This window comes from Plectropomus leopardus, chromosome 1 (genome assembly GCF_008729295.1).
Source record: "Plectropomus leopardus isolate mb chromosome 1, YSFRI_Pleo_2.0, whole genome shotgun sequence".
In the NCBI taxonomy this organism is placed as follows: domain Eukaryota; kingdom Metazoa; phylum Chordata; class Actinopteri; order Perciformes; family Serranidae; genus Plectropomus; species Plectropomus leopardus.
In genome coordinates, this window is record NC_056463.1 from 1,348,567 (window position 1) to 1,373,569 (window position 25,003).

The window sequence follows — 25,003 nt, forward strand, 5'->3', positions numbered from 1 at the left end:
CAAGAAATGTCCAGCAAATTGCAAGTAATTAGTAAATGGTGACTTGAAAATAAGTTTTAAAAAAAAGCAAATTTAAAAATTCTTCAGAATAATATCCATAAAACTATATGTATTATTATTATAGCCATACCTTTACAATTGTGGAACAGAAAGAAATGTATACTTTTTTTTTTATTTTAGGGGGGTCAGTTTATTTTTGTTTATTTATTTTTCCTTTTTTATTATTTTATTTTCAAGTAATTTTTGTGTTACTGTTTTTTTTTTTTGACAACTAATTTCCTGCAATTTTTTCGGCCATAGCTTGTTAAGTTGCTCATTGCTTTCTACCCATGTTAAAAAAAAAAGTCAAACCAGTTTGCTCAGATTTTTAAGGGTTACAGTTTGAGAAACCTTTCCTAAACTAGTTATACAAAAGTCTTTTATGTTATTTAAAATTTTTATTGTGGTTATTTTTGTTTGTCTGTTACTTTTCTTATGCTGCTGTCTTGGCCAGGTCACCCTTGAAAAATAGATTAATGGGACTTAACTAGTTAAATATGGGTTTAAAAAAAAACATTGGTCTTGGAGAACTGCTGAGATGATGGTGAGACATCTGCTGGTGAAAGAAATACATTAAGATGCAACACCTTTAAAATCTACCTTTTATTACAAAAACAATAAACCTTCATCTCAACTGTTGGCGAGTTACCAATAAATCCTTTAGTCTCATAGAAATGAAATGTCTCACTTTGATCACCATAGATTTAATAAAAATAAACATTATTGGAGGTGATAACAACAACAATGGTAAGATGTGCCTTATCTTAAAATATATCAGCTTATTATTTGTTGTTGACATTAGAGAACACAGCTATGAGAACAAAAGTGTGCGTGTGTGTGTTTGTGTGTGTGTGTGTGTGGGAGGGAGGTGGACATACATCAGACTAACACACTGAATGAAAGGTAGTGCTGTATAATGATGCTTCACATGACTACAGAAAATGATGTTTGTGATCATGCTGATCAAATTGCCCCCTTTGAAAGAAAAACATGTCATCCATAGAGCAAATGACAGTCAGCAGTAGGACTCACACTGAAGTGATCGGTTGTTATCAGATGAACAGAATTCACAGTGAAAATGCTGCAACAGAAATGTGAGTGTGTGGAGTTTGAGGAGGGCCATGCATGAAGCTGGTGCAGAGTCGAGGCGGCGCTTCATGTGGCCACGCTGTGTAGGCTGTGTGTAGTGATGCTCCCACCGTTCACCGTAAGCACGCCTCTCTCCTCCTCCACATTCAGTTTATCAATAGTCATCTCTGTTTCAAGTCTGATGAGCGTCCCTCTCCGTTTTTCTTCAGTCTCTTCTGTCGAGTCCTGCTTGCATTGCTTTCACTCCCTGCAGTATTTCATTGCAACGGCATTTAATGTGACCATTTCTCCCTCGCCGGGATCTGACTGCTGCTTTTGTTTTTTTTTTTGGTATAGAAAGTGAGAACGCTGCAGGTTGACGTAATTTTGGTTGAAGTCTCTTCAGTGGGCCAACAGGAAGGGGAGGACTTTATGCAGGAACAGGAGAGTGATGCAGAGGAGGGGATCCACGGTGCTCATCACACTGCAGCCTGCACGGGAGAGAGAAGAAGAAGAAATTCACAACATTAGGCGAGCTTCCACTAACTGTGAAATTGCACAAATTCAAATTGCAAATATATAAAATACGCCTAATGGAAACACAACAATTTTTAAAAAAAAAAATTTCATTTATAGCAAAAAGGTGGTATTTCAGGTGATTTGACAAAGCCATATTTTGGAAAATTGTAATGGAAACACTTTTTAGTTTTTTCTAGGTCACATGATGCTATGGTTATGTGCCTGTCGTAGGAACTGGCTACAAGAGCTGTTATTGCATCACATAACTCTTAAAGAATGAGTGGATCATCTGGAAGTTCTAAATCCACAATTCTTCTGTGAATTGGTGGACTACCAGCTCCCAGAAATCCCTCAAACATGGCCGTTCCCATGTATAAGGGGCTTGTCTTTCCATTATCGCTCACCTAACGTCTGGCCTGAATCCATAGAAGTCCATATGGCAATAATAAAAAATGGTATGATTGGATTGCTATCCTGATCTTGACTACATTGACACCCACTTTGAGGACTCAGCACCCAGTCTCAAACAGTTTGATTGCAAGCGAATGTGTTGTGTCTGATTTTTACTAATGCAGTCATCTCACAATTGTGTTGTATCAATATTTTGAAAATATTGCTTAATGTTTTCACAAATATATAAAACTCTCCTAGTGTTCTCTTGTAATCTCCAGTAATTTATTCAGGTAAAGTGCAACATGCAGCACCTTTCCCACTCACATATTTCCAGGCTGCCCTCTCAGACAGATTTGGCTGATCAAAAAATTTTGAATATTTCGCCTGGTTAGACTCCCTGCATGCTAATGTCTTGTTTCAAATCAACAGGCCTAGATTTTTTTGTAAAGTTAGCCAAGATGTTCTCAGATCAGTAAATTGACAAAAAGAATCAAATCTAATTGTATTCGTGGGAAGTACTTTACAGAAATCCCCGTAATGTAAATCAAGAGATAAGACTGGACTCCCACATTCACAGCTGGCCACTCCAGCTCACCTGGTTCACTGTGTTTATAAACCTTGACCCTCCCCATAATAATCCACATTACAACCTGAATAGATTTTTTAACAAAAGGTAACAAAATAATCTGCCAATGTAGGGCAATCTTATTGTGAGTGAATTATTTTGCGTGGGCATAAATGCAGCTACACGACATCAAATCATTTTCTCCTGGATGAAAAAATGTAGGTTTTGTCGACAAAGCAGTCTTAAACCCTGAAATCAAATCAACAAAACCTTGCTGATAACCGATGAATTCTTTCAAGTGTCTTGAGATGTAAACGGGGTTCACATGAGTCACATCAAAATCCTTTCATCCAATATCACAACTTTTTGGAGAGCATAATGAAGGCATTCACAAAGATCAGCCTTGAGAATCAACTCATTAAATGACAATCATGAATGTACTCCAAAGCAAATAAATGATTTCAAATTACACATTTCTTTAGCATCACAAGTGTTCACAGGCTTCTTTCTAGCATCTGGGAAATGCATTACCTTAGTTTTATCAGCATTTCAAACCAAATCTAGTTATTAAAGCTGAATCTGGATAAAATGAATTTAGGCACCAGCACAATATATCACTGCATCATCTGCATAAAAATTAATGGATGTAATTAAAGGATGTTAGCTTTGAGATGGGCCTATAGCTATGTAATTTTAATTTTAAATTCTTCTTGTTCCTCCACCCCAGATGGCTTTTGTCTTTTTCCATTTTCTCTTACTCTAAAGCTCTCCACATACACTCCACTCCAACATTTTAGCCCAATCTCAAAGCTAACATCCTTTAATTTTTCTACAGTGCTTTCAGCGTTTTATCTTGATGTCAGAAGCCACAAGCAAAAAAACCCACTGCAAAGCAGCAATTATGTGTCGACTCTTGGGATGAGAAACATGTCATTTATTTCCCTTGTGTCAGATTTTTTTAGTGCTGCATGTCACCCTACAGGAAGATGGGTCATTAGTTGACCTTGGCTACATCAAAAATTCAAAAAAAAAACACACACCATTAGGATCCTTTAAAAACCAGGTTATTAAAAAGAAAAAAAAAGCCACACGGGTACATTGAAACACATTTCTCCTGCTTGGCAAAGATGGCTGTTAGTCTCAGTGGTCTCTGGAGGTCTAACAGGAAAAATAAGTAAAATACTGCAGAATGCACACGAGCTTCACAGCTTTACTGACAACAGTGACACCTCTCACACACACACAGACAAACAGGACACACACAGACACACACACACAACACACCACACACACACACATTAGGAGATATTTTGGATACTCAGCCTCTTATTGCACCCAATGGGAGAAACACTAACATAAATCAGGTATTACATAGCTTCTCAAAAACAAGCCTCAATACACACGCCAAACCATCGGTGCATGGATTCAGACATACTGAGCAGGTGAACATGAGACATAAGATGGGAAACGACATCCGTCCCCATCAAGTCCAATACACACACACACACACACACACACAACACACTTTAATATTACCAACAGGGGACTGTTGCGGGACCCTATCCTGGTGTGTGGAAGTCGTATTGGAATTCAAAATGTATTTTGTTCTTATTAGGTCCCCTTTAACAATATACCTACAAATTTCTTTTTAATATATATTTTTATGTAAGAAATTGCCAAAGAAATGACGTGTGATGAGAGGCTTCAAGACATGATTTTGGTATGATTTAGAGCATGACCAAGAGGGGACCGCAAAAATGTCTCCTGTTGACTCTTTAGTCCCCTGTTCCGGGTGAGTGTGTAATCACAGCTAGGTCAGCTGCTGTTGTACATTTTTTGTAAGCGCCCCAAGCACGCACCAACACACACACACACACACACACACACACACACACAGAGGTCGTGCGGGATCGAGGCAGCTGTCAGGCCACATTCTGCAGGGAGACGCAGAGGTCCTCAGTGAGTCAGTCTGTGTAGGTGTCTCACTGTCTCACTATATCTCTTCTTTCTGTTCTTTCCCCCAAATCCCATGATTTTACAGCAATAGTACTGTTGTGTGAGAGATATTGGAACAAGCACACATGAAATAATTAGAATTGCTTATTCTTTGCATGTTGAGATCCTGGCATTCATGGAGAAAACATTCGCCCACCAGAAATTTTCTTTCACTAAGACACTCAAGTTGGTGTATGCAAATGTCTTCAGCAATAACAGCCTTTTTTTCCATTGAGAAACATGTAGGTTAATAACTCTGTGCACTGCTTTAGGGCTGCATGATATGCAAAAACACTCAGATTGTGATTATTTTGACAGATATGGCGATTTTGATTTCATTTTCACTGAAAAAAGGAATGACATTTATGAAATATGATTTTATAGACTGGTGCATCCATGTGACACCATAATGCTTCATTTTTGTTGTGATGCATTTTGTATTTTCCAAAACTGTACCTCTTGTGATTTGGATATTGCACTTATGATTTCGAAATCATTTGAATTAATTGTGCAGCCTGACCCTGCTTCTCTGGGACTGTTTCTGAGTTTTACTATTTCTGTTGTTTTTTAATGACGCCAAAGTTAAAAAATGAGAAAGACTCATTGCTCACATTTCCTCCTCTAAATCACATCTTTTGGCTCCTTTCCGTCCACATATTCCCCAACTGCTCTCTGGTTTCCTGCCAGTGTAATCTCTGAGGCAGCGCCCTCTTGATTTACGCCATCCATTCACTGAGCCTAAAAAGCACCACTTCTTCTCGGTTACCCACTCAGGAGTCTGTCATTAACCCATGAACTCAATCAACTGGGCCCATACACATGCTACATTTTTTTGCACCTTCAGATCCATTGTTTTCAATGTAGATGTGTGGGAGACACACTCAAAAGAGAGTGACGCCATCATGGCATGCAAGTACTCGCAAGCGCCTGTTTTTTGTGATGCAGCAGCTTTACTCTGACATAAAGTTCAACTTCTGGAACACAGCAAAGCGCACAGCATGTTACGTAACAAAAAACAAGCAATAAAAGCCAGTAGGATTTTTTTCCCCTTTCTTACATAAATATCAGTCTGATTCATGATAAATATGGAGAAAAAGTAACACCAGAGATTTCTTTGACTGGACTGAAAGCGATCTGGAACTGTTACTGAAAGTAACACAAGTACAACGCCAGGTTCGCGCTGGACATGGAAGTGCTGTGAAGTGCACTAATTTTCTGTAAAGCACTGCCTATGTTGAGCAATGGGACTGTTAACCCCGGATGCGCTGCGGCCCCAAGCTCCACAGCAAAATTTGCAGCGATATTTTCAGCATCTGTTCTATTTTTTCTGCAAACTACGAGTGAATCTGGAAAACACACTGTTAATCTATTATGAATGATATAAAAGCTATATGATATGACAAAATGATCTGATTATGATAATTAATAAAATACACATCCCATGCTTCCACATATTTGTCACTTGAGTCAACTCTAAACAGAGAACACAAGGGACGAGCAGACACACACAGAGACAAACAAGCAGACAGCGACCAAGCTCAACATGTGATTAGAACAAAGTGGAGGAGAAAAATCGATTGCTGACCAGTGAAGAAGACTTATGCACTTCTGTAAAGTTAATACGCAGGCGAATTAAAGCAGTACAAGACCATTATTCATCGCCAGAGGAAGCCATAGCACTGGAGTAACGTTAGAAAACCTGCACAAGAGGGACAAAATCACAAAAAGCATGTGCATATACTGTATATATGTATAAAGGCTATATATATATAACTTTATATATATATATACACATATACACATTCTTCTTTTGTTGCATTTGTCCTTCTACCCATTTTTTTAAAATAAATCAAGCCAGTTTTGATGAGGTTTCACACGGTTAAGGTTTATATTTATATATATATATATATATATATATATATATTAGCCCCCCCCCTCATTTATTAAACAAAATATCTATTTTTTGCTAAATTTCTGATTCATTGCTTTGTAACTTTTGTCCATGTTTCAGAGAAATCAAAACACTTCTTCTTCAAAGGGTTGATAACACAACTTAAAATTGATCTGTTGTCAATACTCTGCATCAAATTGACGTCATGTGACTGAATCTTGGACACCAAACATCACAACCTAACTTCAACCAAACATCAATGTTTAATGACTTTTGTGGCCAGCTGGAATAGTGAACTATTTTAAAATGAAAATGTATTAGTGTGGATGTATCCTAAATGTCAGCACTCTCGTCGTTTCAGCTGCAGCAGACAGCTGAGCCGCTGTGCTCTACCTGCGCAGCAGCAAACAGCAGACTCAGTCAGAAACTAACTGGTGAACATAGTGAAGCATTTAGCAGCTAAAGAGCTTATCAGTGACTAAGCAAGGGCACCAGACCTCAGATGAAAAACCAGAATATGAGAGGCAATTTGAGACACCTGACAGCTTATCTCTCCCGTCCCCCTGCCAGCCGCCGCTGCTGCCATCCCCCCTCCCATACTAATTGTTTCTGTCACTCAGTCAGATGACATTGCAGAAAAGTGACAGATGCCTGCGTTTTTTTCACAACATTGGCTGTTATTAGTGCGGATAAGGCAGCAGAGCCCAGAGCAAGCATGTAATCTTTCAATTTTTCCACGCTTCTTAACCTTCATCTGTTGTCACATACTTAGAGCAGATCAACTCAGAGGAAACAGGGAGAAAAACTGCTAAAGATGGATTCCTTTCGGGTTCCTCAGTCAATAGAAACGTGTCAGTGAGCCACTTAAACTCTATTTGATTTACACACCAGGAGGCTGCACGACTGACAGTAAACTCAACCATTCAAATGTGGAGATATCAGCTCCCACCTCCCTAATATTAATGACTGAATGACACTCAGGTCAAATCAGTTCACTCTCCAAACGTGCATTTTGTAGCAACCTGTTTGAAGTTTTTCAGCAGGAGCAAAATTTGAAGATCAGTTGTGAGACACTGCTTGTTAACCCTTTGAATCCTGTGGGGACATCACTTTTTCTTGTGCTGATGCCAGATGCCTTTCAGAAGTCTATAAACCTTTGAGCAAATTGGTGTGATTTCTTTCAAAAACAGGTAAAATGCAGTGAGAAACTCTGCAATAAATGCGGTACAAATTAGTAGATTTAAATATTTTCAAAAAAGCTAGGGAAATATATCAAGGGAAAAAGGAAAAAAACTAGGGGGGAAATATTTACAGTCCCATAATAACATATTTAAAATTATATTACAAAATTAATATACTTTTATGCACTATTTCGAGGTTGTTTCCATTTGTTGGGATTTCTTTAAAAAACATGGGGAAAAAAGCAATGACAAACTTGGGCAATACATTTGTTAAAAATTATTATTATTTTTTTTAAAAAAAGGAAAAATGAAAAGGAAAATAATATATCTATAACTATCATAATTACATATTTAAAATTATGTTACAAAATTATTAGAATTGGTTAGCTCTTTTCAAGGTCATTTCCATTTTTTGTGATTTCTTTAAAAACATGGCTAAAAGGCATTGAGTAACTTGGCAGTAAATTAGGTACAAATTAGTACATTTTAAAATCTCCAAAAGAGCCAGGGAAAAATGTCTAGGAAAAAAAGCTAGAGAAAAACTAAAGTTATCATAATTACATATTTAAAATTATGTTCTTAATTCTTATAATCTTTACGCACTTTTTCAAGAATATTTCCATTTTTTTGTACTTGTACTTGTAATTTCTTATAATTTCTTGCAAATTTTTGGGTCATTTCTTTGTTTGATGCTTATTTGCTTGTTTATTTATTTATTTTTATTTGCTATGTTTTCAAAAGAAATCTAAGAAAGTCAAATACAGAAGAAGAAAAAATAATTACCGAGTCAAGACAAACACTGAGGAGAAAACTAAAGAGACAGCATGGAGGATTTATTTTGTTGGACTACAGGGTCAGTGGTGCACTTCACTAAAGGATTGTTTGATTTTAGCAGCACTTGAGAAAAAAAAAGCTGATTCATAAGCTGCGCAAAGAGGACAACTCAGGATCATTGTCAGGATTAAGATCAGAGAGAAGAATTGTTGTGTGATGAGCCACTGCGCTTCAGTCACATGCAACATCGCTTCTCTGCTGACTGAGTTCATCATCAGGGACTGATTCATGTGTGTCGCCTCGGAGCAGAACTAAATGATGCTGTGTGTCAATGTGTCTGCATCGCAAAGTCACGTGTCTTTTTTTCTGTTGAAAAAAACCTCCTGCAGAGTCACATGTAACAGCTTACAGATAATGTCAGTCAGGTCAGATGTTAGCAGCAGCTACTAAAAACAATCAAGTCACAAATCTTTGCATGTAATCATCATGAACAATTCTCTACTCCACTCAGACTAACGGATACCATGATGGTGATTATCAACTGTTAACTCAGGCTCTCTACTTCAGGCTCTGAACTCGTTCACAGAAAATGAATCAAATGATGTGTTCCATATGACACTTAAAAATGATCGATCACGTGCCAGATTATTAAAATGTATTACAGCACAAAGCAACACTGTTGCTTCAATTAAGGCAAGATCTGACAGAAAATGGCGTGTAGTGAATGCACAAGTTAATACAGGCGATCTTTTTAGGCTGTTATATGTATTTCTGATGTGACAGCTGCACATTTTGCAGCTCTTAAACTTTAAACTTGATGCAGCAGATATAAACATCATAATCAAGGCTATTTATTCAGCATCTTGATATGACACACCTGTTAGGTAGATGGATTAATTTGGATAAGGAGAAGTGCTCACTAAACTTAATTTTAACAAATTTGCACCCAAAATTTGAGAGGAATATATCTATTGAGAGCATAAGAAAGATCTTTAACTTAAACCAAAACCAGAAATTATTATTGCATTTAATTTTTTTGCTCAGTGTATGAATGGTTTTGCCACTAATACACACCTTACAGCATTCTTTGCTCCTGGCTTTGACTCAGACAAACAAATGTGACCAAGATCAAAAAGTTACAAGCGAGCGCCAAAAACTGATTGCGGTCTGTGGAAGCATGCAGCCGATAAAGCTGTATCACCCATTTTATAAACATCTACAGCAGCTCTGGAACAAAAATAATGATCTTCAAACACACATCACTCTATGTCCATCGATATGTTCAATAAATTCATGCCTCCACAGAGGTTGCCACCTACTGCTTCAAAAGAACAAAGAACCCGACTCTTCGGGCAAATAAAGGCTGAAAAAAAGAAGATACACAAGTGACAACAAAATGATTCACTAAGCAAAACAAGTCACTGATAGAGGAGAAATATGTAGAGTAAATAGTGGTGAGAGTGTCTGAATGAAAATGTGCCGTAAAAACAAAGAAAAGGGCAACAAAAGGACACAAACCAAAAAGATGTGTTGAGGAGGTCTGCCTGCACAGACTGACTGCTAATCTGTTTTGTGTGTGCATGCAGCTCGCTGGGTCCAGGTGTGTCCTATGAAGCTGATTGCTCTCAATCAAGTCTGCAGCCCCAAAATGTAAAAAACCCAGCACCAGCAGAGGAAACAACCAGAGGGGCTGTTACAATGAAAACACGAGGCAGGTTTCCATTAACCTTCAAATTGTGCAAATTGAAATTGTGAATAAAATACACCTAATGGAAACATTACATTAGGTGTAACAACTGGCTCCCTCATGATGCAGCAGGAGCTACAAGAGCTGTTATTGCATCACATAACTCTTCAAAAATTGAGCGGATCATCCTGAAGTTTTGAATCCACAATTCCTCTGTAAAATCTAGACTATCAGCTCCCAGAAACCCCTAATACGTGGCCACTCCCACGTATAAGGGGCTGGCCTTTCCATTATGGCTCCATAACACACCTACGTGGCCTTGGTTTGGAAATAATAACGGCTATTGCGTGGCTGAAATAGAAATTAAGCTGCTAATGCTGCTTATGTCTGCTAACCTAGACATAAATTTGCTAATGTAACACCCATCGCCACGGTTACTGGGAACATCAGTCAGTGGAAATACAGTCATCTCACAATTGTTTTTTAACAACATTTTAAAAAGTTTTGCTCCAGTCTGTAATGGAAACCTGCCTACTGTCAGAAAACTGCAGACTAATGCAGCTTCTTCAGATATTCAAAAGTTACCATGAATTCATCTATTATGAAAAATAGAAAAAATAGGTCATATTTTCTTATTTCTGTCTTTGTGTGAACAGAATGACGTTACACGTTGCAGCAGAAACACCCCTCTCTCTCTCCCTCTCTCTCTCATGAAACAATAGATTATGGCCACTTTCTATTTTGACTGCACAGCCTTGTAACAGAGGGAAACACGAGCACAAAGAGCAGTTGTTATCAGTGCTGCAACTGCTCTCAAATTGCCAAAACAACAAGCGGCATTAAGCAATCAGGCCTGACAGTCCAATAATGGAGGCCGAGCTTCTGACTGTGAGGTTTTCTGTGCTGCGTCAGTAATCCTCCACAACACAACCAACAGATGTAGGTTACATAAAGAACAGACACACACACACACACACACGCGCACACACACACACACACACACATGGTTTTGGGCTTATACTGATGTCACGTTGAGGAATTTTTTCCCATCAGCGGTGCTCCTCATTACATCGGACTTTTTACAAGAAAAGAGATCCGTCTATGATGCTAAGAATCTGTGGAGCAGTTGATTTTCTTTTCAGCCAAACATGATCTTTTTCTAAACATAACCAGTTAGTGTTTTATTACAGCATTTCCAAGTTACATTTGAGCCACAACTGGGTGTTTTTCATCATTGAGTCCCTGCTTTTATAGCATATGTTTTCAGCCAAAACATGATCTTTCTCTAGCCATAATCACTGAAGTTTTGTTAAAGTTCCAACATATCTGTGACATAATAGTGTGCAAATGTAATGTGTCCGTGCTTTGCAAAGACATACAATGCCAACTTTTTTTTTCTGGACAGTTGGGTTGACTCTATGCTGCGGGTCAGCAGCTGTGATGGAGCTAATGTGGGAACTGACACGTAAAAAGTAACTAAATTGATTTTATTTTTATTTATAAAAACCCCAAACAACAGTACTGTACTAACTATTAAAAATAATGACTATTATTATATATATTTATATATATATATATATCTTTAATTATTTTTTCCCCCCCGCTGGTCTGTCTGCAACTTATTTCAAGAGTTATAGTTTGTGCTGTTTTAATTATTTTATTTTACTTTATCATTATTTTTATTTATTTTTAAAATTCTTAAATATATATATTCCTATAAATTGTTAGGTTTTAAATTTTTGCACTCTCGCATGTATGAGAGTGCATGTTTGAGTTTATGTACGAAAGTTGCTATACAAATAAAGATTGTTATTATTATAATTATAATTATTATCATTATTAACTGGTGTGTTCCAGAACAGTGTGTTACACCAACAACTGCTGCAACCCTCGGGCTCACTGAAAAGTCCAGATATGGGAGGATGAACTGCGTGTGCAGAAATAGCAGCTCTGGATTTATTGCCACCACATGTCTGTATTCCACCAGAGGGGTTTCCTCATTAGATCCACGATGCTTGGAGCAGATGCAGCTGTCTTAAGAAGCTCTGTGTTATTAGTACCTGTCCTGATAAAACTCAACTACACTGTTTCCAAGTGTCTGCAATCACTGAAGGAGATGGGCACACATTACTTCAGCTCAAGTGTAGAAAAACTTGTTTTTTTGGCAGAACATTTTTAAACATCAGTGACTATACTCATTTACACGCACAAAGTTCTCTCGTTTTTGCCTGCACAAGACAATATTCCTAGTAAGCTGTTAACATGGCTGATGAAAATGAATATTTCACTAATATTCCCATAAACATTCAGCGGTGCATAGTTTTGTGTTGGTGGTACTCATGCTGCCAATGCGAGAGATTGATGATGAAAGGCAACACCTGTCCTTTAGCAGGTCTGCTACAGTTGTACACTGCCCCTTATATACATACAGCATCTCGTGTACGCGTTGCGTTAATTTTTTAAGGATGTGCACAGCCGTGGTGTATGCGCGCACACATACACAACTCAGGGGACGTGTGGTTTATGTGTATGCAAGGCTGCCAAGTACAAAATAAAAATTCAAATAAAAGTTTCTGCAACATGCAAACAGAGTTCAATGTTCACTTTGTCAATTCAAAACTGGTAATGTCATGTTACAAATATCAAACAGACAACGACAGTCTCTGCAGACTAGGGGTCTCAGCCTGGCCGATTATCAGGGTTGATTTGGCATTATCTGTATCAGCATTTTATTTTAATGATTGCCAGTAGAATTAACTGATGAAAAACTGTGCGTATTACACTCGACTTTTAGGAACTTTTACTTTGTAAAACCTCAGGGAGATATTTTTTATTTATTTATTTGTATAAAAATTTTCACTTGACTTTACAAATTGCTGGGAACTTGCTGTATATGATGTTGAAAATTTTGTTTCGTAGCTTGTTATATTCCAATTTCTAAGTTAAGATGGAAATATTTTCATTTTTATTTTAAATGCATATCTATTCCAAATATCGGTTATTGGTCTCATTAATTAAGAATAATAGGTATTGGTACCTGAAAAACCTCTACCGCAGACACCTCTAATAATGGGCTCCACATACATACAGCAGTGTTCTTGTCCCTGTGAGAGTCCTTTCAATGACTGACTGACCAAAGCTGGAAAACAGTGGACTGATACTAACACTTCAGCACTTAAACACAGAGCAGCAGAGATGACATCAGCACTAATACCAACACGTCTGACCAGCCTCTGTCATTTACCAACATAACGCCGGCACGTGGAGATATAAATGTTAGAGCGAGCCGGAGCACAGACGCTTGTCTCTGTCCGTGTCTCCGTCCTGCTCACAGCATCTGTCACACAGTCTGACAGAGAGCTCTTTGCATCAGCAGCACGGCTCACAAGACTCCACTAGACTTCGATGAGTTTTAATTATTCACAAGTACGCTTCATCGAACAGAACTGGGGCAGGTAGAAGAGCTATGAGGAGGTAGATTACAACTCTCCACCTCCCCTCCACACCCTCCTTCTCTCATCCTTTTTTCCCGAGCCATCTGCCGAGCGGCTGGCGGAGGCAGTCATAAATACGTGTTACACATTCATACATATGTCGACAAAAATGCTCCCCTGATGTAAAGAGATTTGAGAAGTGTGACGGAGGTGTGGCGGCACAACATGAATAGATGATGGAGAGAGGTGAACCGGGAGATCACACTCATTTTCACGCATGCAACACGAGACGACTTTTTTGTATTATACAGAAATATTCATGCTCTCACACGCAGGGGGCCACCAGATCTGAATACTGATTTTGCAACAAGGAAAAGTGTATTATTTTTGAGTAGTGAAGTGACAGAATGTCAAAAGCTGTACATAAGAAGAAGCATAAACAGGTTAGTGCTCAAGAGAATCACAGCTGGTGCCAAAGTATTAAAATATGGACATAACTAGGGCTGCAAAATTCAGGGTGGAAACTTTTCATTGGAATAAAATGAAATTATAGGGTGTATGTACCATGTTATATGCAGTGTTAAGAAGTGTCAGTTGTAATAGGCTACAAAATAATATAGTTACCCTGTTCAAAATGTAATGAATAATGTAACTACTCTAAGTAATTCATAAAAGTAATGAACTTATAAACTTTTATTACTTCTTGATTCATTTTCTATCATCTTCTAAACTGGGCAATTAAACTGAAAATGCAAGTTTTTGCTCTCCAGTTTCTCCTGCTGTCTTTGAAATAATATGAACAATAAGCAAAAGTAATAAAACATTGCAAGGAAATGGCCTGAAAATAAGCACAAAAAAATTAAATAAGTAAAAATGAAAATAAAAAACAAAACCAAAAAAAAAGCCCCTCAAAGTCCCGAAAATTTTAAACTTTGGGTTTTTTTCTGTAATATAATTTTATATGTATAATTCTAACAATTACAAACATAGTTTTCTAGACATTATTCCCATTTTTTGATAATATCTAATTACCCCCACCAGCTAAATTTCAGGTGATTTCTGTATCACCTTTCATTATTTTTTTTGCAATTTGCTGGACATTTCTTGCACATTAGCTATTCTCCCATATTTTCCCAAGAAATCAAACTATACAAATAAAATAAAATATAATTTATCTAAAATACATAATAATAATTAGTTGAATACCCCCACTGTAAACCATCTTCAAGGGGATACCACAATTATCATCATAGATCAGATCGATTATTGATGATTAATTAACAGCTCTCACATTTAAACAGACTTTTCAAATTACTGCACAATTCAGGATAAAATAAAAAGATCATGAACAGGGAAATAATGGCTTAAATGTAAACCGACAGCAAGGTTTTCCAGCTAAACACCTGTCATGCGCGTGACCGATATGCACGGAGGTAGCTAATAATAGCGCCCAAACCACTGATTCATCACATGAACCTGTAAGCCAGGCCACCAACTGGCGGACCGTGGTCCAGATCCGGACCAAAACTTCATCCTGCCCAGACCTGTGGCCAAGGTGTAATAAAATGTAAAAATGAAAACAATATTTTTTAAGGAGTAGTGCTGGGCAATTAATTGAAAAACAATCGAAACCGACAGTCAGAACCTCTAACCAACATAATCTTGCCCATGTTGGGTATTTCAGTTATTTAAAAATTCTGTTAACCCTTTCCCAACTGGGGCTGCCAACTCCCACGCATCTGTCATGCGTCTCACGCTTTTGGGCTCTGTCTGACGCTCTCATCACACCAAGGAAAATCGCACACCAAAACACAGCGAAGGCAGAAGTGTTGAACAATCATGTAAAAAAAGTGAACGACTCTAGAACAGCTGAGTGTTTGACAGCCACAGCATTTCATCTTCGCGGATCAAACAGCTGATGGTCCGACAGCAGCGCAGTGAGACAGACAAACAGAGCGCAGCTTCTCCTCACAGCACCAAAGTGTCTGAAGCAGCCACATTTGCAGAGGTGAAAGTGACTTCTTTAGACTCTACAGACGACTTTGTGTTAGTTTCAGCTTTAATCAGACTTTGGATGAATTATTTAGAAACACCAGGACGCATCGCTCCGTGTCGCATCCAGCCGCTCGCGCTGAGCTCTCATTATTATCACCAGGGGCAGATGTAATGTTTTGGGGGCCCGGGGCCACAAGCACATGAGCTTATTTTCAGCCTTTCTCTAACTGGGAATGTCGGCAGGCTGTTGGCAGCTATAGGAGAAGTAGGCCAACTCAAAAGTTTTTAATTCCTGAGGAAAATGATTAATAGCACAGAAGTTTGACAGAAGTTGAAGTCAGAGTCCTGCAGTCAGGAGAGGTTGGCCTTTTATCAGCACTTAAATGTGCTTAAATGTACCTGAAGTTTGTTTCAGATGGAGCTTTTCATTTTTATATAATGCTGGAAAGTTCAATAAATAATAATAAATTATATGTTTATTACACTCCAACACACCATGGTCACATGAAACTGTGTCAGTGAACTATGAAAAAAAGCAAAAACAATCGTTTATTAATTGTAATCAAAGTAAAATGTTCAGTTAATGGTGATATTGATTTTAGGTATGAGGTTCGGACCTTTGCTGGGAGGAAATTTTAGTAACTGGACCTCTTTGAGTTTTAGTAGAATAGGTCCTCCAGTTGGTGATGCCTGTTCTACAGTATATTTGTCATATTCAATGTTCAATAATAAATATTTAAAGCAAAATTAACCTGATGATATCTTTATATCTCACTTAGGAGTCAAAGGGAACCTTTAAGCTTGACAGAAGAAGTGATTTGATGTATATTGTGATATATCAATATCGACTGATATGAAAAAAAATATTGTGACAAGACTTTATTCCATATCGTCCAGTCCAATCCTAACCCTAACCCATGGAAGTAGCATGTATTATCTCTACATGCCAGATATGGTAAAAATGACATTATCAGGTGGAAAATAGTAAAAAATGACAGATTCCGAGGCAAACGCCCAGAGTCGCACCCAGAAATAATACAATGCATGTTTTCTGCTTTGATGGCTGTGGGATCAAAAATTGCAGTTTGAATGGGTTTCGATGGAGCATTTTTTCAAGATCACTGAAGATCAAACAAAAATACACAGTCTTGCCGAAATGTATGTCATATGCATGAAAACAGACAAAATCTCATTCAAAAGAATGAGAGGCATGTAGAAGTGCCAACCAGTTCCTAAGCGTTAAATATACAGTGGCAGGTGCGATTGATAAAGAGCCTCCTCAGTTAATCTCAAACTGAAAGATCCTCCAGAACAACACAGAGATTAAGTATCATTGTCAGACAGAAACAACAGCACATTCACTCAGATTTGAGTTACTAAGACGGATGAACCTTGAGACAGCTGCAGACGGCTCAGCAGCCACGTACAGTCTGCTGAGCCGTCTGTAAATCTCAGCTGGATCCTCCCTGCTGTCACCACTAGGGGGCACTGTGGCTCTGTTCCCCGTCCCCCCTCCCTCCGACCCTCACTCACCGGCTCCGAGCTGCTGCCGGAGGATGGCTGCGTTCCCTGGCAGCGGTGAGGCTGACGACTTGGCCACCGTGGTGGTGGTGGATGAGATGGACGGGAGGAGGCCGGGCTGGGCCTGCTGAGGCACCCGGTGCTTCCCCTGTCCTAACCTCTGCCCTCCTGCCGGCCCCTGACCCGGCTCTGACGTGGCCCTCCCGGCTCCGCCTCCTCCCAGAGCTGTGTTGGTGTTTCTCAGCGGCCAGCGGTTCTGGATGTGCGACACGGCCTCCTCGGCCACCATGCCGTCGCCGAGCGTGACGTGCAGCATGGCGTGAACCGTAAATTCCTGAGTCTCGTCGGCCCACAGGTCGGACACGCGGCACTCGTACACGCCCTCATCTTCCTTCTTCACCTTGGACAGACTGAGGCGGTGGGAGATGGCGTTGCCCTGAACACGCACAGTCTGGAACCAAGAAGGAAGAAGAGGGAAACACTCAAATGTGGCAAACAGTAACCAGTTTAAACACACTTTAACCCTTTAAAACCTGGATCAACATCAGTTTTCTTGTGCTGTGTTCAGACGCCTCTGACAAGCATGTTGACTCTTTAAAGCCTGAGAACATCAATTTGATTTCTTTGGAAAACATCAGGGGGAAAAAAAAAGAAATGACCAATTTGGTGAGAAATGTCCCAATTTAAAAAAAAAAAAGATTGCAAAATGGTACAAGAAAATTACCCTAAAATTAGTTTTAAAAAAAGAGGGCAGGATATTTGGTGACTGTCTTTGTGTCTTTATTTCTTTTTTGCTTATTTTCTAATTTTCTAGATTGCTAGTTCTTCTCATTTTTTACTATTTTTTTTGGTCATTTTTGTGCCATGTCTTGTTAAGTCAGTGTTGGACAGAAAAATGACAAATTTGGAGGGAAATTAAAAAAAAAAAAAAAAAGGGAAGAATCATTGGAAAAATAGAAAAAAGGGAAAAATGTTTTTGTTTTTTTAAACTTTGTTTTTGTTTTTGTTTTTTTTGTTTTTTACCATTTTTTGGGACCAAGTCCTGCTATGTTGATATTGCCTTCTAACCATGTTTTTTTTAAAGAAATCAAACAAATTTGCTCAGGTTACAAAGGGTTAATAATCAGCTTAATAAGAGTTTTATAAGTGGAGGTGGAGGCACAGGCATCAGCAAAATCGCCAACTCATGACCTTGTATTAGCTGCTCAGTAGACCTACGCATTAGTTCTTGTGGAGCCTCAATTATCCCTGATAATGTTCACTTTAACAGCAGAAACACATTACCAAAGCTCACCCTGCCTCTGTGTTTCAACCTGACACAATTTTAGAGGTCTGAAAACATGAGATTAAACGTGTCTGAAGAAACTGGGACAGCAGAAGTCTGAAGTGACTAGTAGTTACAGACTAATCCACCATATCATTTGAGACACAATTGTGAATAAATATGCATAAAAATGATCTCTGGAACTTAAGTTTGAGATGCTAATATCTACTCTAATTTACCAGTAATGATTAGGGGCAACTTTCTCCAACCTCTCCTACAAATACAGTCATTTCTGGCTCCAAAAAATACAAGATTGCGAGACTGGTAAGTGCATTCACACTTATGCACAGCAAAATGCATTGCCCAATGATAGTGCACTCTGTTGAGAGTGGAACACTGGATGCTTCTCATCCTCAATGATCACCATGTTGCCTATGAAGCAGAAGGGACTGAACCACAAACACATTTTACACTTGTCAAATTATGACAGATTAGCACAACTTTTAAGATCGCCAGGAGTAAAAAGTGAACATTAGGCTATAAATGAACTCTACCACGGTCACATGACTTAATGTTGCCCCCACAAACAGCCTGTACAGTCATGTTTGGTGCTGCTCGGTGTGGTGACGTCCTGTAGTCTCATTTAGGCCACTCTTAGATGAAAAATGGACCTTCTAAAAACACAAAGGTTTTTCCTTTGCATTAAAAACTACTCCACGTTCATATAATACCATTATGAGAACAATCCTAAAAACAATCCAAAAAACAAAATTGCTGTAGTATGCATGCCAGGCCAGGGGTTGGCGATGTAACTTTGTAATGACACACCACAGAAGAACATAACGTGTCTGCGCATGAAGGCGTTCTTCTACAGAGCGGTGAGCATAAGCAAACAAGAAGACGACGATGCAGGATAACCAACAGCGTTAATAAACTCAGAGCCAGCAGCAGAAACACAGCTCGGAAGTCCGCCATAGTTGTTGTTGTCCTCCAACTCGCACGTGGCTGTTTGTCTGGAACACCATGCGTATGCACGAACTGCGGCCATGATGTCACTGTTCTCACGAGATCTGAGCATTACCAAGTTACACGGTGTCAGAGGGGTCGGTGTTTTCACAAAATTACACTCTGCAACCCTTTGTCAAAAGTTTGCGCTTTCAGGCCCCCAGAACTTTCAAGTGAATAAAAGGCAAAATCAAGTTTAACGTTTCATGCAAAAAGCGTTGCCATAGAAACTGGCCCCTTAGTCCCTGGTTAGCAACCGCCTCATTTAAGACACATAAAAGCTTCAAAGTTCACAGTGGGGTATTTACTGACGTATTTACTGTCGTAGAAGAAAACATGAAGGTCTCTTCAGCTTGTGTTAACCACAAACATAAAGACCTTTAACCAAAGAAACACTGAAAAAAACCCACTGACTTTGAGACGAGAGAACCAGAGGTGCTGAAATGCTAACTCATTTCCTGAGGTACCTTACATTCACAAAGTGTGATCAATAACTCAGTCGATCAGCTGGTGATAGAGCCCGCCAGTGTCAGCCTGGAGATTCTAAACATGCTGGTTAAGTTCATTTTTAGTGCAATAAATAAATAGAGAAGATGGCAAATGAACAAACAGGCACATCTAGCAAGCATATATTTTGGCGAGCAACAATCTGTCGTCACATGTTGGAGACAATGCTCAACCTGTTTGCAATTCAGCGAGCAGAAAAAGATGAGCTGTAAAATCTTGTGATTTGGATGTTTGAGTTGAGAATAAAAAATAATGTGTAAAAACATGATTTTTATAAAGTACAAGGATGAAGAGGGGTTTCAACAATCACCAGGGGTTTAAGGGGTTACTTAATATTTATTTGGTTACTGAATTTTTTCCCCCCAAATTTTACTTTCCTATTTTTCTGTAAATAATTAAAAATTGTAGATATTTGATCTGGGGTATGTGAGTGTATGCATATATGTTGTATTAATTAGATCATGGATTGAATTAATAAGAAAGTTGGTTAATTATGAATCAATGACTTATGGAAAAGGGTCAGGATTAAATACGGTTTTTCTCTCTTCTTTTTGAACATGTAAACAAAGTCATCATATGTTTGACCATTTCTTTTGCTTCATGTTATTCATTGTCTGTAAATATTCGTGTTTTTGTCTGTCTGCTTGTTTGTAGAATCATGTAAGTACATAGCGTACACATTGTACTTCATGTAAGTGCACTAATTAGTATCCTACAGCACGAGTGTCAGATGTTCCAGTCATTGGCCTTTAATGGAGTCGTGGCATCAAGAATAGACGCAGTAATTCAGCCTGAAGAGAGGAGCGTGTCTGTCAGCCGAAGAAATGTCAAATTCGACGTTTTGATCCTAATGCACTCCACCATGTCAGGATTTCTTTCTCTTAAGATATGCTAAGTGATGTTCTGTCAAATAAATATGAACGTCATTTATCAAAATGATAGCCCTCGGTGTCGTTTTTAAAAAATAAAAGTCTGCTAATCAAGTCTGTGCAGTGAAGGAAGTGGACACTTACACTGATTTTTGTGGCTTCCCTTGGAGCGACCTGAAAGAAGAAAGCACCATGAATCACACGTCAACAACATGTTTACCGATGCACAGAACATCAGCTGTTATATGAGGAACATTACTGGCAACAATAAGACAAGATTCATTTGGTTGATGGAGCAAACGGCATGAGCAGAGCTGGTTGCATGCATTTCTCAAAGACGCCATTGATAACCTCTCTCTCTCTCTCTCTCTCTCTCTCTCTCTCTCTCTCGCCTTCTCCCTCTGCACTTTTTACCCCTGCTGCATGTTTTAATGTGCTTAAACCGCAGAGGAAACGCCGCAGATGTGATTGTCCCTGACTCCTCAGACAACTGAAAGAGACTGATTTGTCATGCTGGAGGGAAAAGTAATTCCCACTGCGTCCTGCCACAATATCCTATCATGGCGGTTTTATGCAGCGGACCTGAGAGGAATGTAATGGTGTTGATAACCAACAAGTGCCCTTTCAGCAGTCGGAGTGACATCGCCCTCGTCCTCCTGAGTAATGCATGGGATTAATGGCTGACAAAAGCAAGAGATTCAAACACTGGTGGTTCTTTAAAAATGCAGAAAAATGCTGGAGATCAAACAAACTGTCTGCTTGTCAAGAATTTGCAGTTTGTGGATTAAAAAAATAAATATAGGACAGTGTGAATGCCTGTATGCAAAGTGTGAAAATGTTGATTACTGGCAATTTATAGATAGAAGTGTAACTAATATCTATGCATACCATCAATGTCCTTACTGAGTGTGACGAGCCAACCATGGATTTTTACAATCAACCTTCACATTTCAGTAATGCTCTGATTAATGTGGTAAGTTTAGGCACAAGATCTACTTGGTAATGGTTAGGAATTTTTTTTTATTTTGGCTTAAAATACATGGTTTTTGGGAGCAAAAAACAGCAGGAAAGGCAGCAATGTCCTGGTAAAAACAACCACTTTTGTTTGTTGTTTTTATGTCGAGTTGCTACAAAACATCTACATTTAGAGCATAAAATGTCCCTAAAAAAACATCCTAAACAGCCTAAATAGCCTCTTCAAAAACACAGACTGGTCACAACAAAACACCCTTCAAAGGAGCCTACAAAGCCGCTGGAAATACATTGATGTGTTGTTACCAAACACCCACATTTGGAGACTGAATTGTCCCTGGAAAAACACAGATGTGGTTGCTGAAAAGACTCATGTCATGCTTAAAAAGCCTCTGCAAAAACACAGACTGGTCACCTAGGTTTGGTGCCTACTAAGCTGCTAGAAAAACACTGATGAACTGTTACAAAACAACTACATTTTGATCCTAAAATGTCACTGGAAAAACACTGACTGCTCACTAAAAACATCCACACTTGGTGCCTAAATGGCCTGTGCAAAAACACAGACTGGTCACGACAAAACAGCCAGGTTTGGTGTCTCTACAGATTTAGTGCCTAAAATGTTGCTGGAAAAACATTGACAGGCCACTAGAAAACATCACAAAAAGCCTCTGCCAAAACACAAGACTGGTCATTTCAAAACACCCACATTTTAAGCCTAAAATGTTAGTGGAAAACCACTGACAGGTTGCTAAGAAACATCCAAGCTTGGTGCCTAAAATAAACGCTGGAAAAACACAGATGGGGTCCGTAAAACTTTCACATTCGGTGCCTAAAAAGCTTCAGTAAAAACACAGACTAGTGGCAACAAAACACCCCTGATTGGTGCCTAAAAAGCTGCTAGAAAAACACTGAATCACCACAAAAACACCTTTGTTTAGAGCCTAAAATGATGCTGGAAAAACACAGATGGGATGACTTAAATCACATTTGGTGCGTTTAAAAAGCTGCTGGAAAATAATCAACTATTTTGCTTAAAAGAGGTTTCAGTGTGCAGATGTCCAAAGAATATGTGCAGGTCACACAGGGCAGATATGGAAAATGTCAGTGCACACATTTGAACCTGAGTTATGAGTTATGTGTAATTAACTAATTGCATCTGTGTCGTCGTCAGTGCTGCAGCTACCTTGGCTCTGCTGGCCGGGGCGCTGATCTGCAGCTCGTGAGGCAGTTCTTTAGGCACATCCTCCTTCAGGTACCACCACTGGATCTCCAGAGACATGGGCGCCGCGCTGACGGCCTTGAAGGCGCAGGGCATCTCCACGTCCTCTCCCTCCCCCACACTCACATCTTTAGGGACTTCAGTGAATGCAGCTTTTAGCATAGAGAGGCACAACAGCAGAGGCACAGATTAACAAATGAGTGTGCGTGAGAAACACCTTGCATAAAACCAAAAAACAGTCCAGAGTTTGGCCTGTTGTTTGGCCATCCATTCTGCTGCCATCATGCACACTCTGTGTGTGTTTAAGCTCTCCCCCTATAGTCCCCATTACGTGTGATTTATAGACTGAAATGGTTTTACTGGAGCACCTGTGACCTACAATCTGCCTCAGGCTTTATGTGATCAAATAATGGAGTAATTCTCTACCTTATCATGATGCTGTGATATGGCCACAGCTGGGTCATCTTTTGTTTTTCATCTTTTATTAGATTTTTCAACAAAAAAATGTGCACAAAAAAACTGCAGGCTTACTCCAGCACTGGCAGGGGATGTTTAATCCTGCACACAGCTGACATTTATTTCAAGTTATAGCTTTGCGCGTCAAAACATGTATTTTATTCCCCATTTTGCCTCCTCTCTGGGCTCTCACTTACCATTTGCACAAATCATAAAGGGCGAATTGAGAATGAAGTAATAAAGGAGGCTGTATAGTCCCGTCTTTTCCATGTCACACCAAGGCTCGTCACACTCTGCACGGACATTAGACGGTCATTTGACCTGGATGTGTTGTTACTCAAATAACTCCAAATATGGGCATCGAAGAAGAAGAATCCAGAGGCAGCCGCAGCATCAGCCAGGCAACATGTACAATCCCGAGGTGAGCTCGAGCATCATTAAAACCACATCAGCGCAGGAAGAAGAAGAGTAATTCTGCAGCAAAGAAGTCAAAGAAGTGATTTTAATCCCCTCTGTGAATGCGCTGGATCATTTATTCCCCACTGAGCGTCGTCTGGAAGTAGAAACCGAACTTCCCAGTCAGCGGCAGAAACCTGCTCTTAATCATCACCCAGCTTCCCCTGCGTAGGAAAGCTCTCCCGGGCTCCGCTCCAACACCCATCACATAACCGATCCTGTGTGCGCTGCAACAGCCGGAGAGGAGACGCGGAGGGCGACTTCGCCCAGAGGATGAAGATGATTTCTGGGAAGAGCCTTGTCCCCTTCTTGTGTGCGTGGTTTCCCCTTCTCTCTCTTTCTCTCGTCTGCCAGCTGTCACCGACCTGGAGGCTTCCCGTGGATTGGTGTGCGTCGAGAGCGCATCGCGAGGAGGCGAGAGGTCTCTGGGCGCCCTCCCCCCTCTGCGCTCTCTCTCGCTCTCTTTCTCTCTCTCTATCTCCAGTATGCCACTGTCATGTCTTTTTTCTCACTGCTACTGGCTTCCACATAATAAACTGTTTTTTTTCTCCCTGCACACGCACACACACACACACACACACACACACACACTCAGTAAGTGACTTACTGTATCTGTCAGAGCTGCCGTTTTACATTAAGGGCATCTAGATAATCTATACTGCCTAAAACAGACAGTCCCAGAGGCTTAATTCACATAAAATCCCCCATTTGTATCAAATCCTGCTCTATGAAAACCACTCAGGCTGCTGGTGCGCATGAGGAGGAGTGCACATGCCTCTGTGATGTTTCCCCCAGACGTTGCTGTGGTCATTTGAGCATTTGCAACACCTGCGTTGGGCATTTACCCTTTGAAACCTATGCAGAATTAGCGTGATTTCTCTCAGAAATATGGGAAGAAGGTGATGAGCAATGAAAGAGGAAATAACCTGAAATAAGCAAGAAATAAAAAAAATGAACAAAAATGTACCTTAAAATTCAATTCTACAAAAAGGAAAGAAAAATATAAATTAAAAAAAGATGGGATGACTTGGAAAAATAACTTAATATTATAATATTTCTCTAACCTAATTTTAAATATGTAATTATGATAATTATAAATATATTTTTTCCTTAGCTTTTTAAAAATCTGCTGCTGCTGGAAAAATGCAGAAGGGTCACTAAAAAATGCCCCCATTTGGTGCCTAAAAAGC

General features: G+C 39.3%; 1 protein-coding gene across 1 annotated transcript; it reads right to left on the reverse strand.

The window, feature by feature from the left end:
- Positions 1–774: 774 nt before the first annotated feature.
- On the reverse strand, positions 775–23,875 carry vstm2b (V-set and transmembrane domain containing 2B). Its single transcript, XM_042489842.1, has 5 exons — positions 23,555–23,875; positions 22,866–23,053; positions 20,852–20,881; positions 17,075–17,513; positions 775–1,598 (listed from the first exon to the last, which is right to left on the reverse strand). Exons 1-5 carry the CDS (start codon positions 23,625–23,627, stop codon positions 1,510–1,512), a joined length of 819 nt encoding a protein of 272 aa, XP_042345776.1. The 5' UTR covers positions 23,628–23,875; the 3' UTR covers positions 775–1,509.
- Positions 23,876–25,003: the final 1,128 nt, after the last annotated feature.

Excerpts from the sequence above, each read along its gene's own strand:
- vstm2b (XM_042489842.1), bottom strand. The coding sequence starts at position 23,627 with ATGGAAAAGACGGGACTATACAGCCTCCTTTATTACTTCATTCTCAAT. Across the intron at positions 20,882-22,865 it reads CCCCGGCCAGCAGAGCCAAG|GTCGCTCCAAGGGAAGCCAC; the intron begins GTAGCTGCAGCA and ends TTCTTCTTTCAG. Across the intron at positions 17,514-20,851 it reads GGGAAGCCACAAAAATCAGT|ACTGTGCGTGTTCAGGGCAA; the intron begins GTAAGTGTCCAC and ends TCTTGGTTCCAG.